Below are 13,310 nucleotides of genomic sequence, written 5' to 3' on the forward strand. Positions count from 1 at the left end.
GTTGTGGTATCTTTCATCTGCTGGCAGCCCCTTTCCACTCTTCCCACTGCTCTCTCTCTGAGTGTTCATACATCTACGCTTCTTTTGTACTGGTTTCTTGGAGTATCCCTCACTATTTTTGTTATTCTTTTTCTCTTGAATTATTCACAAAATGTTTACTTGAAAGTTACTTCTATGAGCCACATTAAGCATTCTCCCCAAAACCGCATCCTACAAACATAATAAACAAACCTCAGTTATAAAAATGACACATGAATGCATTCAAATTGCAGTGGGTAAACTGTAATTTTCATTGACAAAGACATGATTGCCAGAACACACAGATTACTCCAAACTTCATCAAGTCAGAATGGGAGTTACCGTGAATGGACTATTTAGTCTGATGGCTCTAACTGAAAAGTGTTCCCTTCTCTTCTAAAGCCCTCAAAACCAACGAAGCTTGGGGAGGTACTGATCTCCAGTCGTTCTGCTGAGAAACAGTTGGACCAATTGATATGGAGACCAAGGCATCTGAAGAATTGGAAAAGCCCTGGCATAAATCGGTGCATCGTTCATGGGAAACTGATGAGCTGGTCAAGGAGAGACCTGAGCTACCCTTGGAAGAGAAGACCCACCATGCTGATCAGAAGACCCCAGAACCTCACTGCTACATCCCAATTCAGAGAAACTCCATCTTCAACCGTGCCATGAGACATAGAAGCAAAACCAAGACCCGAGACACCCCCAAGACGAACACCCGCCACCGCCAGGCAGGTCAGTACCAGGGACAGCTGCCACAGCTGTACCTTTATGTCCTTTGGAGTCATCAGGGTTGAATATACCACACTAGTTGCTGTTGAGTTGGCTCCAGCTCATGTGTATCAGAGTAGAACCGTGCTCCACAGGGTTTTCAATGGCTGCCTTTTTGGAAGTGGATTGCCAAGCCTATCTTCCAAAGCGCCTCTAGGTAGACTCAAACCATCAAGCTTTTTGTTAGCAGCCAAGAGTATTAACCGTTTTTGCCACCTAGCAGCTCCTTCAGGGCCGAAAGGTCCTAATTAAATGAAAGGAGAATAATAGGTGTTGAAAATTACCAAAAACCAAAACCCAAACCCATTGCCATCAAGTCGATTCCGACTCATAGCGACCCTACAGGATAGAGTAGAACTTACCCATAGGGTTTCCAAGGAGCAACTGGTGGATTGAACTGCCAACCTTTTGGTTAGCAGCTGAGCTCTTAGCCACTGTGCCACCAGGGCTTCTGAAAATTACCAAGGGCTGGTCCAAAAAGGTGGAAAGTTTTGAAGCTGTTATCTAAGGAATTCAAATTCCCCCCAAACGATGATGCGGATGTTTCAGGAGAAAGCTGCATGTGGTCTCTCTCTCATCCTCCAGCGGGCTGACTGGGCCTTACTCACATGGCAGTAGCTGGGCCTCTTGAGGCCTCCACTCAGAACTTGCACAACATCACTTCTACCACATTCTATTGGTCAAAGCAGCTCACAGGGCCAGCTGATATGAAAGGGGGTGGGGACATTGACTCCGCTACTTGATGCGAGCAGCTGTAAAGAATCTGTGGTTGTTAGCTGTCAATCACAAACACTACCAACGTTTTGTTTCAAGTGCGGTGCTAAGCAAGAGAAACACAATGATTGAAATGCTATAGTCATGGAAGCTGAGTGATTGGTACGTTCTATTACTCACTTAACTTTTGTATTTATTTGAAATTGTTCATAAATTAAAAGTTGAACACACATACTCACACATACAAAAAGTTGTACTACCTGACCTTAAGGAATCCACAACATTGCAGTCATGTACTATTACTGCATTAAGGAGCCCTGGTGGCACAACGGTTAGGCGCTCAGCTGCTAACCAAAAGGTTGGTGGTTCAAATGCACCCAGATGCTCCACAGGAGAAAGACCTGGTGATCCGCTCCCGTAAAGATTACAGCCTAGAAAACCATAAGGGGGCAGTTCTGCTCTGTCATATGGGGTTGCTATGAGCCAAAATTGACTCTCTGGCACCTAACAATGACAACCCTGTTAGTGCAAGCAGCTTGTCAAGGTTTACAATAGCAATAAAGACAAAGAACTAGATCCTTCTGGTGGGTTAGGGAAAACCTCCCCGTAAAAGATGATATTTTAGCTGAGTCTTGAAGGAAGGTAAAGACATGGCCAGAGAGAACAGGAGCTAACTTGATTGAGCATCTCTAGGGACTCAGTCACATTTCATGAGTGTCTTTTGTCATCGTTGTTAGGTGCCATCAAGTTGATTCTGAATCATAGCGACCCTATGTACAACAGAACGAAATGGTGCTCAGTCATTAAGGGTCTTCCTCTTTTTCTCCAATGCTCTACTTTACCAAGTATGATGTCCTTCTCCAGGGACTTGTCCAAAGTACTTGAGATGAAGACTTGCCATCCTCACTTCTAAGAAATATTCTGGCTGTACTTCCTCCAAGACAGATTTGTTTGTCCTTCTGGCAGTCCTTGGTATATTCAATATGCATGTCCTTACCATACCCATTTTACAGATTTTTAAAAAAAGCAACTGAGGCTCATAGATATTGAGTCACTTACCCCAAATCACACAGCTGGTGACTGGTGCAGCTTGGACTGGAGTTCAGAACCATTTAGTCCCAATGCTTGTGCAGATGGAGAAGGAGGTTAGAACAAAAGAAATATAACACAAGCCACATATATCGTTTAAAAGTTTCCAGTGGCCACATGAAAAACATAAAAAGAAACATGGACTTTAATAATGTATTTTATTTAGCCCAGTATATCCAAAATATGATCATTTCATCATGTAATTAATAATCAATATAAAATTATTAATGAGATATTCTGCATTCTTTTTTTATTTTTTGTACTAAGTCTTTGAAATCTGTTGAGTATTTTATACTCACAGCCCATCTCAATTTGCATGCTAAATTTTCATTGGCAATCCTTGATCTTTATTTAGATTTCATAAAATGTACAATCAGAAAAGTAGATTTACATATCCAAATTGTTCCAAATAGACTTAAAAGTTTTCCAATAACTGAATCGAGTGTGAGTTTTTAAATTTAAATTTATTAAAGTTAAATAAAATGAAAAATTCCATTCCTCAGGCGTGCCAACCACATTTCAAGTGCTCAGTAGCCACAGGTGCCTCCCATGTTGAACAGCACAGGATTCACCAAACCCATTGCCACTGAGCTGATTCCGACTCGTCGCAACCCTATCGAAGAGTAGAACTGCCCCACAGGGCTTCCTAGGCTGTTATCTTTACAGAAGCAGACTGCCACATCTTTCTCCTGCAGATCAGCTGGTGGGTTCAAACCACCAACCTTTCAGTTAGCAACCAAGCGCTTAACCTCTGTGCCACTAGGGCTCCTTAGCTCAGGGTTGGAGCTTTGTAAACAGAGGGAAAAGCAGGTGCAGCTGCCCACGGCAGAGGGAGGTGTTCCTTCTGGGCACTGAAAAGGTGGCCGTGGGGCTGTGTCAGAGATGTGGCTGCAGAGGGAAATGGCTGACAGGAAAGAGTTTAAGGCCTCCCAGCAGAGCCAAGAATGCTGAAACCTGGGTAGACTAGAAGAGGGGGTCACGTCACTTCCTGCCAACCCCAACGATGTCATTTATGTCCAGACCATAAATATTTCATCAGACTTACAACTTTATTTTTTTTAACGGACTTCATTTTCTAGAGCAATCTTAGGTTTCCAGAAAAATTGTGCAGAAGGTGGAGTTCCCATACTCCCCATACACGATTTCTCCCGTGGTTAACATCTTGCATTCGGGTGGTACGTTTGTTACAATGCTACAGTGTTACAATGGATGAAGCAATACTGACACGTCGTTACTAATGAGGAGTCCCTGGGTGGTGCAAAAGGGTAACACGCTCAGCTGCTAACCAAAACGTTGGAGGTACAAATCCACCCATACTCATTTTACAGATTTAAAAAAAAAAGGACACCTGAGGTGCCTCGGAAGAAAGACCTGGCAATCTACTTCTGAAAAAATCAGCAATTGAAAACCCCCTGGAGCACACAGCTCTACTCTGACACACACGGGGTTGCCGGGAGTCAGAGTCGACTTGACAGCAACTGGTTTTTATTATCAATTAAAGTCCATAGTTCACATGAAACATCACTCTTTGTGCTGTATAGTCTTATGGGTTTTGAGAATGCATAACGTCATGTATCCACCATCACAGTATCGTGCAGAATAGTTTCACTGCCCTAAAAATGCCCTGTGCTCCACCCGTTCATCCCTCCTCCCTTCCCCTTGCCCCCAGCAACCACTTACAATGCTATTTTTAAGGTGACTCCTTACTGGTGTGAACGTACCAAGACTGCCCAATGCGTATTCATCCAAAGTCCAAGGAGAAAATGCTGGGCTCAGCTGTGCCTTGCTGGGTGCAAGAAAGGAGGCGCAGACAACACAGGCCACCTGGTCAGCAGGCTTCCTGAGTCACCCCCTAACAACAAAGAAGGCTCACGCCCTGGGCTCTCAATTTGTCTTTGGGGTCTGGAAGAAGGTGGAAAGCATTCCATGTCACCTGATAAGGATCTGGAAATAAGGCAAAAAATTACCGGGTGCCCTTTCGAAGTCGCACTAGAGATTGGCTAGCATCCCCACCTACAGGGATCTGAGGATCTAGGGGAGGGGAACTTTGACCTTTTTATGACTGATTGGACTTGGACATTGTAAAGTAGGATGTTAAAAGATTGATAAGTTGCAAACGATTTGTCCAGCAGAAAAGATAGCGTCAAGGGCTAGGGTTTTGTTGCCCTCTAGGACATTACCCAGATTTGCTTCTAAGTTTACGATCTTATTTCCAACATGCTCTCTTTCTACTATATATATGTGGGAGCCCTGGTGATGCAGTGGTTGAGAGCTTGGCTGCTAACCAAAAGGTGGGCAGTTTGAATCCACCAGCCACTCCTTGGAAACCCTACGGGGCAGTTCTACTCCATCCTATAGGGTTTCTATGAGTTGGAATTGACTAGATGGCAATGGGTTTGTTGTTTCGTTTTTTTTTTTTTTTTATACATGTGTACGTACAGGGACATGTACACGTATGTGAAATTTCTCATATCGCAATTATAAGTTCCATAGAAAACAGCATCCTAAGTCACCAAATGCAGCACAACACCCCTCCCCCCCCAAAGAAAAACTAATTACTATCTAGTTGACTCTGACTCATGGGGACCCCACGTATGTCAGAGTAGAACTTGTACTCCATAGGGGTTTCAGTGGCTGATTTTTCAGAAGTAGATCGCCAGGCCTCTCTTCTGAGGTGCCTCTGGGTGGACTTAACCCACCAACCTTCAGATTAGCAGCCAAGCTCATCAACCATTTGCATCACCCAGGAACTCCAAATACAGCACAACTCCAAATATAGTCGATTCCAACTCATAGCAACCTTATAGGAGAGAGTAGAACTGCCCCATGGGGTTTCCAAGGAGGGGCTAGTGGATTTGAACTGCCAACCTTTTGGTTAGCAGCCGAGCTCTTAAGCACTGTGCCACCAGGGCCCCAAATATAGCGCAAGGTGAGGCAAATTCTCCTTCAGGGTTTGCGAGGAGGAAACCCCTCCTCACCCCCTCCCTTTTCTTCCCAGGGTGACGGCTATTATCATCTCAGTCCTAGAGACTTGCCTGCAAAGGGGGAGATACAAATTTTCTAGCTCACTGCACTTCCTCAATGTCACAGATTCACTGGAAAATGGAAAATCTGCAAACGAGTCCCTGGCCTTGAAAGTCTCCCAGAGTGGAACGCCTCCCTGGAGGATGCCCACGCAGACAGACCCAGCAGCCCAGAAAACGAGGTAAGAGACATGGATCATGAGGAAGGGCCAGCTCGTGAAAAGATGTAACGGGGACCTGTGCTGCCAAGTCCTGACAGGGCCACAGGGGTGTCTCGAGTTTAAAAAAAAAAAAAAGAGTTAAAAAAACAAAAGTTCTTTTAGTTGTTCGTGTTAAAAAACAAAACAAAACAAAACTCCACAACTTCTTTTTTAAAAGATAACCTGTGCTCTAAAAAATAAAATCTATTAAAACTTAAAAAATAAGTAAATAAATAACTTGGTTCTTAGTTTTCTGCTATAAAGAATTGGAAATTTTAGACGTTACATGTAAGTGAGAAAAAGAAAAGAGAAATCCCTGTGATGCCCCACTTAGAGATGTATTAATACGTCGTCGATGTGTTTGGAATCTATTTTTCTATATGTTTTATGTATATTTTTAACTCTTCATAAAATGAGTTCTTACTATATGTCCTGTCTTGAACTTGCTTGATGGTGTTGTTGTTGTTAGGTGCCATCGAGTCGATGGCAAAGGTAACACCTGGTGACCCCATGTGTTACAGAGTAGAACTTCCCCATGGGATTTCCTAGGCTGTAATCTTTACAGGACCAGATCACCAGACCTTTTCTCCCATGGAGCCACTGGGTGGGTTTGAACTGCCAACGTTTCGGTTAACAGCTGAGCGCTTAACTGTTGCACCACCAGGGCTCCTTACCTTCTTAATGGTAGTTCACAAACACCCCTACAGTAGAATTGCCACATAAAGTTTCCAAGGAGCGGCTGGTGGATTCTAAGTGTCGACCTCCTGGTTAGCAGCTATTGCTCTTAACCACTGTGCCACCAGGGCTCCATATTTATCAGTTTTTTTTTCTTTTATTGTTCGTGCTTTTTGTGTCCTATCTAAGAAACGTTTGCCTACTTCAAGGTCAGGAAAATATATTTCCTTCTAGGAGTTTTATAGTCTCAGCTTTCACATTTAGGTCTATGACCCATATGGATATCCAGTTGTTCTAATACCATTATACTAAAAAGGCTTCTATTTCAGAATTTCTAACTCTCAATGGAATCCAGACTTTCTGGAGCCATTGAGGCTGATGAACCCTTGAAACTATTGCCCTCAGAGAATCTTTCAATTTTAAACCTTAAACCAAAACTATCCCCTGATCTTAATAGTGAAGTATGTCTGCTTTGAGCATTGTGCTCTTTTAAAAAAATTATCTATGTGATGTGAGATCAAATTGACAACGGCAACTCAAAAGGTTGGATGGGAAGCTTGGAGGGGAGTGAGTTTAAGATAATGGTGGTGGAATAATTTGGAAAAGGATAGCAAGAATGGTCTCACAACTTGAAGAATGTAACCAATGTCACTGAATTATACATGGAGAAATTGTTGAAATGGTGTGTCTTTGGCTGTGTATACTTTCACCAAAATAAAATTTAAAAAAAAAAAATGTTTTAAAGGGCCTCTGTTCCCCCACTGAATTGCATTGGTGTTTTTGATGAAAAGCCACTGACTACAGATATGTGCGTCCATTTCTGGACTTTCTCTTCTGTTTCATTGGTCTATTTATCTATCCTATGTCAATACGACACTGTCTTAAATACCGTAGCTTTATGATGAGTCTTGAAATCTGGTAGTATAAGCCCTCCTACTTCGTTCTTTTTTAAGATTGTCTTGACTATTTTAAGTCCTTTGCATTTCCACATAAATTTTAGAATCCGCTTGTCAGTTTCTACAAGAAAAAGGTCTTCTAGGATTTCAGTTGAGATTGCATTGTCACTATAGGTAAGTTTGGGGATACTGACACCTTAAATTGTTCAATCAATGAATATGTTATAGCTCTCCATTTATTTAGATAATCTTTAAATTAGTTCAGCAATATTTCATAGTTTTTAGTATAAAGATCTCACACATATTTTAATTAAATGTGTTCCAAAGTATTTAATAATCATGGTGCTATTTTAAATAGTGTAGCTTTATAATTTCATTTTCCAATTGTTTATTGCTAGTATACCAAAAATTAAACCCATTGCCGTTGAGTCAATTCCGACTCATAGCAACCCCATAGGACAGAGTAGAACTGCCCCATGTGGTTTCCAAGGAGCAGCTGGTGGATTTGAACTGCCAACTTTTTAGTTAACAGGCAAATAATTAACCACTCCGCCACCAGGGCCCCACTGTTAGTATGGTATATAGAAATAATTCATTTTTGCCTGTTGACCTGGTATCCTGTGACCTTGGTAACTTCACTTATTAATTATAATAGTTTGTTTATGTATCCCTTTGGAATTTCTACGTACACTCTCCGCTATCTATGACAAAGGCAGTTTTATTTCTTCCTTTCTAATCTTCACACCTTCTGTTTTCTTTTCTCGCCTTATTGCACTGGCTAGGACTTCCGTTATGATGTTGAGTAGAAGTGGTAAGAGTAGATTTTCTTGTCTTATTTCCTGGTCAAGGCTGCTTTGATTGCAAAGATCAGAAGCCTACTTAAATTTGTCCAAGTAAAAGGGGAGGAGGGGTATTATAAGGATGCTGGAATCCTAAAGAATCCAAGTACAAGAGATGAAGCCCAGCTCCATGGGAACGGACAACCCACCTCTCCTTTTCTCAGGGTCATGGGGCCCACTTCTCTGCTTCTCTCTGTGGACTGCTCTGTTTTCCTGCCTCTCTCCTCACATACTTCCTCTCTGGTTGTCAGCTTGCACATGACCCAAAATGGCATCCATAGCCTGCAGGACTTTTCCCCTTGACTCTCCATAACTAATGGTGACATCCTTTTGTGTAAATCACCAGGCTTTTCTTCCAAGTAGACTCTGGGTGAACTCGAACCTACAACCTTTCAATTAGGATCCAAGTGCATTAACCATTTGCAAGACCCGGGGTGTCCTCTTTGAAGATGTTGTTGTTAGTCGGTTATGACTCATAGCAACCCTATGTACAACAGAAGAAAGACTGCCCGGTCCTGTGCCATCCTTATGATTGTTGTTATGCTTGAGCCCATTGTTGCAGCCACTGTCAATCCATCCTGTTCAGGGTCTTCCACTTTTTCACGTACCCTCTACTCTACCAAGCATGATGTCCTTCTCCAGAGACTGGTCCCTCCGGTTAACACGTCCAAAGTAGGTGAGATGAAGTCTCTCCATCCTTGTTTCTAAGGAGCATTCTGGCTATACTTTTTCCAAGACAGATTTGTTCATTCTTCTGGCAGTCCATGGTATATTCAATACTCTTCTCCAACACCATAATTCAAAGGCATCAGTTCTTCTTTGATCTTCCTTATTCATTGTCCAGCTTTCACATGCATATGAGGAGATTGAAAACACCATGGCTTGGGTCAGGCACACCTTAGTCCTTAAAGTGACATCTTTTCTTTTTAACTTTTTAAGACTTAATTTTTTAATACCTTTGAAGATATTATCGGTTAAGTCATACTGAGCAAGGTGGGTTCTAGTTTTCTAACCCTTTCTGAGTAGTGTCTTATCAAAGGGGAGAACACACACCGAGAGAGGGTCACACACAGGACGAAGACAGCCTATGAGGATGTATCTACAAACTAAGGACCACCAAAGCTTGCCACAGCCATCAGAAACTAGGAGAGAGGCCTGGAAGAGCCACTCAAAGCCCTCAGAAGGAACTGCTACAGCTGAGGCCTTGATTTGGACTTTCAGCCTCCAGGACCGTGAAAAAATAATAACTCCTGTTCCTCGAAGCACCCACTCTGTGCTATTTTATTATGGCTTCCCTAGGAGACTCAGACACTGGATGAAGACTCCCTGTAGCCATGGCAGGAAGGAGGGTCTCTACCTCTGAGGGGTTGCCTCCTGGCTGCCTTGTGGAGATAACCCATTTTCCACCTTCTTCAGTAAGACAGGAGACCAAGTGCCCTTAGCAATAAAAATGCAAATGGAGAATCACGAAGTAACGTCCTCTTTGGGGTCCCTCCATTTGGGCACTAGCTGAGGCACCAGCACTGACCCCCAGTCCTGGGGGCCATCAGCAAAGGACAGTCGAAGGCACTGGGGCCACTCGGACGTGGTGACTGAAGACAGGCTTACATTTCTGTCTCTGAAATTTCTTTCTATTTTTACACTGTCTCAGAACAAATGTAACTGTGACTTCTGCTTCACACTTTCTGCAGCTAATTTCATATACTTTTGACAGTGATACAATATTTTCAGCAGTTAGAAGCTTCTCTTCTTTGAGAATTGAAGGGGCATATTCCCCCGCCTCCCCACAATACGTTGCTGGCATGCTCTGTGGGGCAGGTGGCCATTTCAGGCGTGGCACCTGAGATAGGTGTACCCCTTCAGCTCTCCCTCTCCTGGCCCAGGTACGGCCCCACAGGTCAGACCTCAGAGGCCCAGGGCACTCGCAAGGAATTCGGATCTCAATGGGTCAAGTGGGCAGAGGGCCTCTTGGACCTGTTGACTCCTTTGACATTTAAGATAAGAAAGATAAAAAAGGCTTTGATGGACTGACTTGGAAACATTTACTTCTTTAGCGTTCTAAACTGTTGACGTCTTGTCTCCTGTTAAATTGTTCGTTTATTTTGCCTTGTTTTGGTTATTCTCGCTGATTTTATCTTTTATTCTTTTCTAGTTTAACCTTTCACACATTGCCCTTTTTCTTTCCTTATTATTTCCTCTGTGTTTTAATCACCTTTTCAATGCTTTCCTACTGTGTTTTAGCTTTATGAGCATTGCCCCTGTTAAAATTCAGAGCTTCTGGCTTTATGTAAATGTTAATCTTCTGTTTTTCTTCATTTTATCTTAAAAAAAAGAAAGGTGTTGTGGAGTCCATTCCAACTCATGATGACCCCTTGTGTGTCAGAGTGGAACTGTGCTCCATAGGGTTTTCAATGGCTGATTTTTTGGAAGTCGGTTGTCAAGCCTTTCTTCTGAGACACCTCTGGGTGGACTTGAACCTCCAATCTTTCTAAGCACATTAACCTTTTTGCACCACCTGGGACTCATGTTTTTACCTTACTGTTTGAATTTGTTACTGTTTAAACCCTGGTGGCACAGTGGTTAAGAGCTACGGGCTGCTAACCAAAAGACTGGCAGTTCAAATCCACCATGCGCTTCTTGGAAACCATAGAGGGCAGTTCTACTCTGTCCTATAGGGTCACTATGAGTCAGAATCATCGGAATCAACTCCACAGCTATGAGTCTGGGTTTTTTTATTATTATTATTTAAATTTCTAAGCTTCTAGACCTGCCCTGACCTCAGGTCCTCACCCAGGCAAGAGAACAGAGAGGTTCAGAGAGGGCATAAGTCACGTAGCTTTGGGTAAATGAATCCCTTACTCTCCCCAGGACTCAGTTACAGCAGATTCGAATGGGGAAAGCTGTGAGTATGAAACCAGAAAATGCACAGGCAGGTCCTGCCAAGCAAGCTCTCTAAACCGCGGCTGTGCTTAGGGAAGTGGGCGTGGCTGTGCTTAGGGAAGTGGGCGTGTCTTCAGTGCTGAGCTGGAGAACCAGTGAGTCAGCAAGTTAGTCTCCAATGGCTGGGTGGGGAGGGGAGGGTAATTATTTTTACTGTACTTAAAACTTTTGAGGTTCTTTTCAAAATGTAAAAAAAACACTTTCTTTTCAAAGTATGGTGAGTGGGGAAAGAGAGTGCAGGGGCTGGGTCCAGACTCCCTGTCTTGACCCCTCCTCTACCATCTACTAGCTGTGGCCTTAGGCAAGTTACTTAAACTTCCTTCACCTCAGTTTACTCATCTCTCAATTGGGGATAATCATACTACTTAACTCGTAGGAGCATTAGGATGGAAAAAATAAGTTAATATCTGTGAGTGCTGAAAATAATGACTGGTACTGTTAGTATGGAGCCCTGGTGGTGTGGTGGTTACGAGCTCGGCTGCTAACCAGAAGGTCTGCAGTTCAAATTCACCAGCCGCTCCTTGGAAAACCTATGGGGCAGTTCTGCTCTGTCCTATAGGATCACTATGAGTCGGAATCGACTCGACAAGACCTAACAACAACAACAACACTATTACTATATCTCAACGTGCTGAAAGTGTTCTCACCCCAGGGCCTTTGCACTTGCTGCTCCCTACCCCACCACTGTTGCCTGGATAGTTTCTATCAGGGCTTCAAACCAGTTCCTTCCGGTTTGAACCCCTGCTGAGAATTTGCATTTCTAACAAGTCCCCAGGGAGTTATACGTAAGAATCACCTGGAGAGCTTGTTAAAATGTAGATTCTGATTCAGTATATCTGGGGTGGACATGCAAATTCTCAGCTGGGAACTTCATTAGAAATGAAAATTCTCAGCAAGAGTTCGAACCTGAACAAACCAGTTCAAAGTCCTGGTCTCTAATGAGCCTTCAGACCTCACTTAGCTTCTTCCACATAGTCTTTCCTACCCCATCGCCCCTCCCTTATGCTTCCCAGGAAGCCCCCAGATTCATTAGAAACCCCTCTTGAGCTCCCATGGCACCCCATTATATCTCCATCATATAGATTGATTTATAATATCCTAGTGACTTACCTGTCTCTTCTATCAGAAAATAACTAACTTAAGGATTAGACTAGCGTCAAGCCTAATAAAGCTGATGAATGAATGAATGAATGACTTGTATGCATGCCTCTCCTGCCATATAGTATAGAACAGCAAGTACCCGCCTTTAAGAGTCTGATTCCAGGGCCCAAGTCTAGAGGGCGCCATTCACACTGTAGTCTACGTAGAAGCCCCCTGGAGTTGGGCAGTGAGCAGCCTGAACCGCTGGACAGAGCAGCCCTGACCACAAACGGACACTTGCTTCCATGGACATCCATTCTGTTGTCTACATAGCGACAGGAAGAATGCATAGTTTTTGTGGTTATCTGCTCTAAAACACAAATCATTACTTTTGGCAGATGCTTGTCCCCTGCAGACTTGAAAAATCAATTCATGTATGCATTCATATATTTAGCAAATATTTATTGAATACTTCCACCGTTGCAAGTGCTAGCTTCTATCAGAACATGCCTTATTTGGGGACTCAAGGGGACACTTAGCTACCGCTTCCACCGTCAGCTCCCTGGGAAGCTCCACTGCCCAGAGCCAATGTTCCATGAGCCCAGTGTTGGGAGTTAGTTGTGACTTCTGATGGATTCCTGCTTGGAAATGTTTACAGGCCCCAATCCCCTCAGCTGAGCCCCAGGGAGGGAACCCAGGGCCTTGCCAGCCTGTCTTGGAGGAAACCTGCACCTACTTTTCTAAGGAAGATCCTGGCTCTAGGCAGATGACCTCTGGGATGGGGGACGGGGGTGGGGGTGAAAGGGAGATGCTGAGAATTTTTCATTAAAGGGCACGTATCAACCATTTGCTGCCTTTATTTTTAACCAGTACCAGCAGCCGTCAAGCCGACTCCGATTCATGGCAGCCCCGTGTGTGTCAGAGCAGAGCTGAGCTCACGGCAGCCCCGTATGTGTGTGTCAGAGCAGAGCTGTGCTCACGGCAGCCCCGTGTGTGTGTGTCAGAGCAGAGCTGAGCTCACGGCCGCCCCGTATGTGTGTGTCAGAGCAGAGCTGAGCTCACGGC

General features: G+C 43.7%; 1 protein-coding gene across 2 annotated transcripts in view; it reads left to right on the top strand.

Annotated features, from left to right (window-relative positions):
- Positions 1-390: 390 nt before the first annotated feature.
- The window catches only part of NGEF (neuronal guanine nucleotide exchange factor), a 77,804-nt gene continuing 64,884 nt past the window's right edge, over positions 391-13,310 (top strand). Inside the window, exons 1-3 of one of the 2 annotated variants that reach the window (XM_004389482.1) lie at positions 421-517; positions 632-753; positions 5,683-5,797. In XM_004389482.1, coding sequence (XP_004389539.1) covers positions 495-517; positions 632-753; positions 5,683-5,797 — 260 coding nt within the window. In that variant the 5' untranslated portion in view covers positions 421-494. Of the gene's footprint in view, positions 754-5,682; positions 5,798-13,310 lie in introns of both variants that reach the window. The other variant, XM_004389481.2, reaches the window with a different exon arrangement.

The sequence above is a fragment of the Trichechus manatus genome, unplaced genomic scaffold (assembly GCF_000243295.1).
Source record: "Trichechus manatus latirostris isolate Lorelei unplaced genomic scaffold, TriManLat1.0 scaffold00249, whole genome shotgun sequence".
NCBI classification, from domain to species: Eukaryota; Metazoa; Chordata; class Mammalia; order Sirenia; family Trichechidae; genus Trichechus; species Trichechus manatus.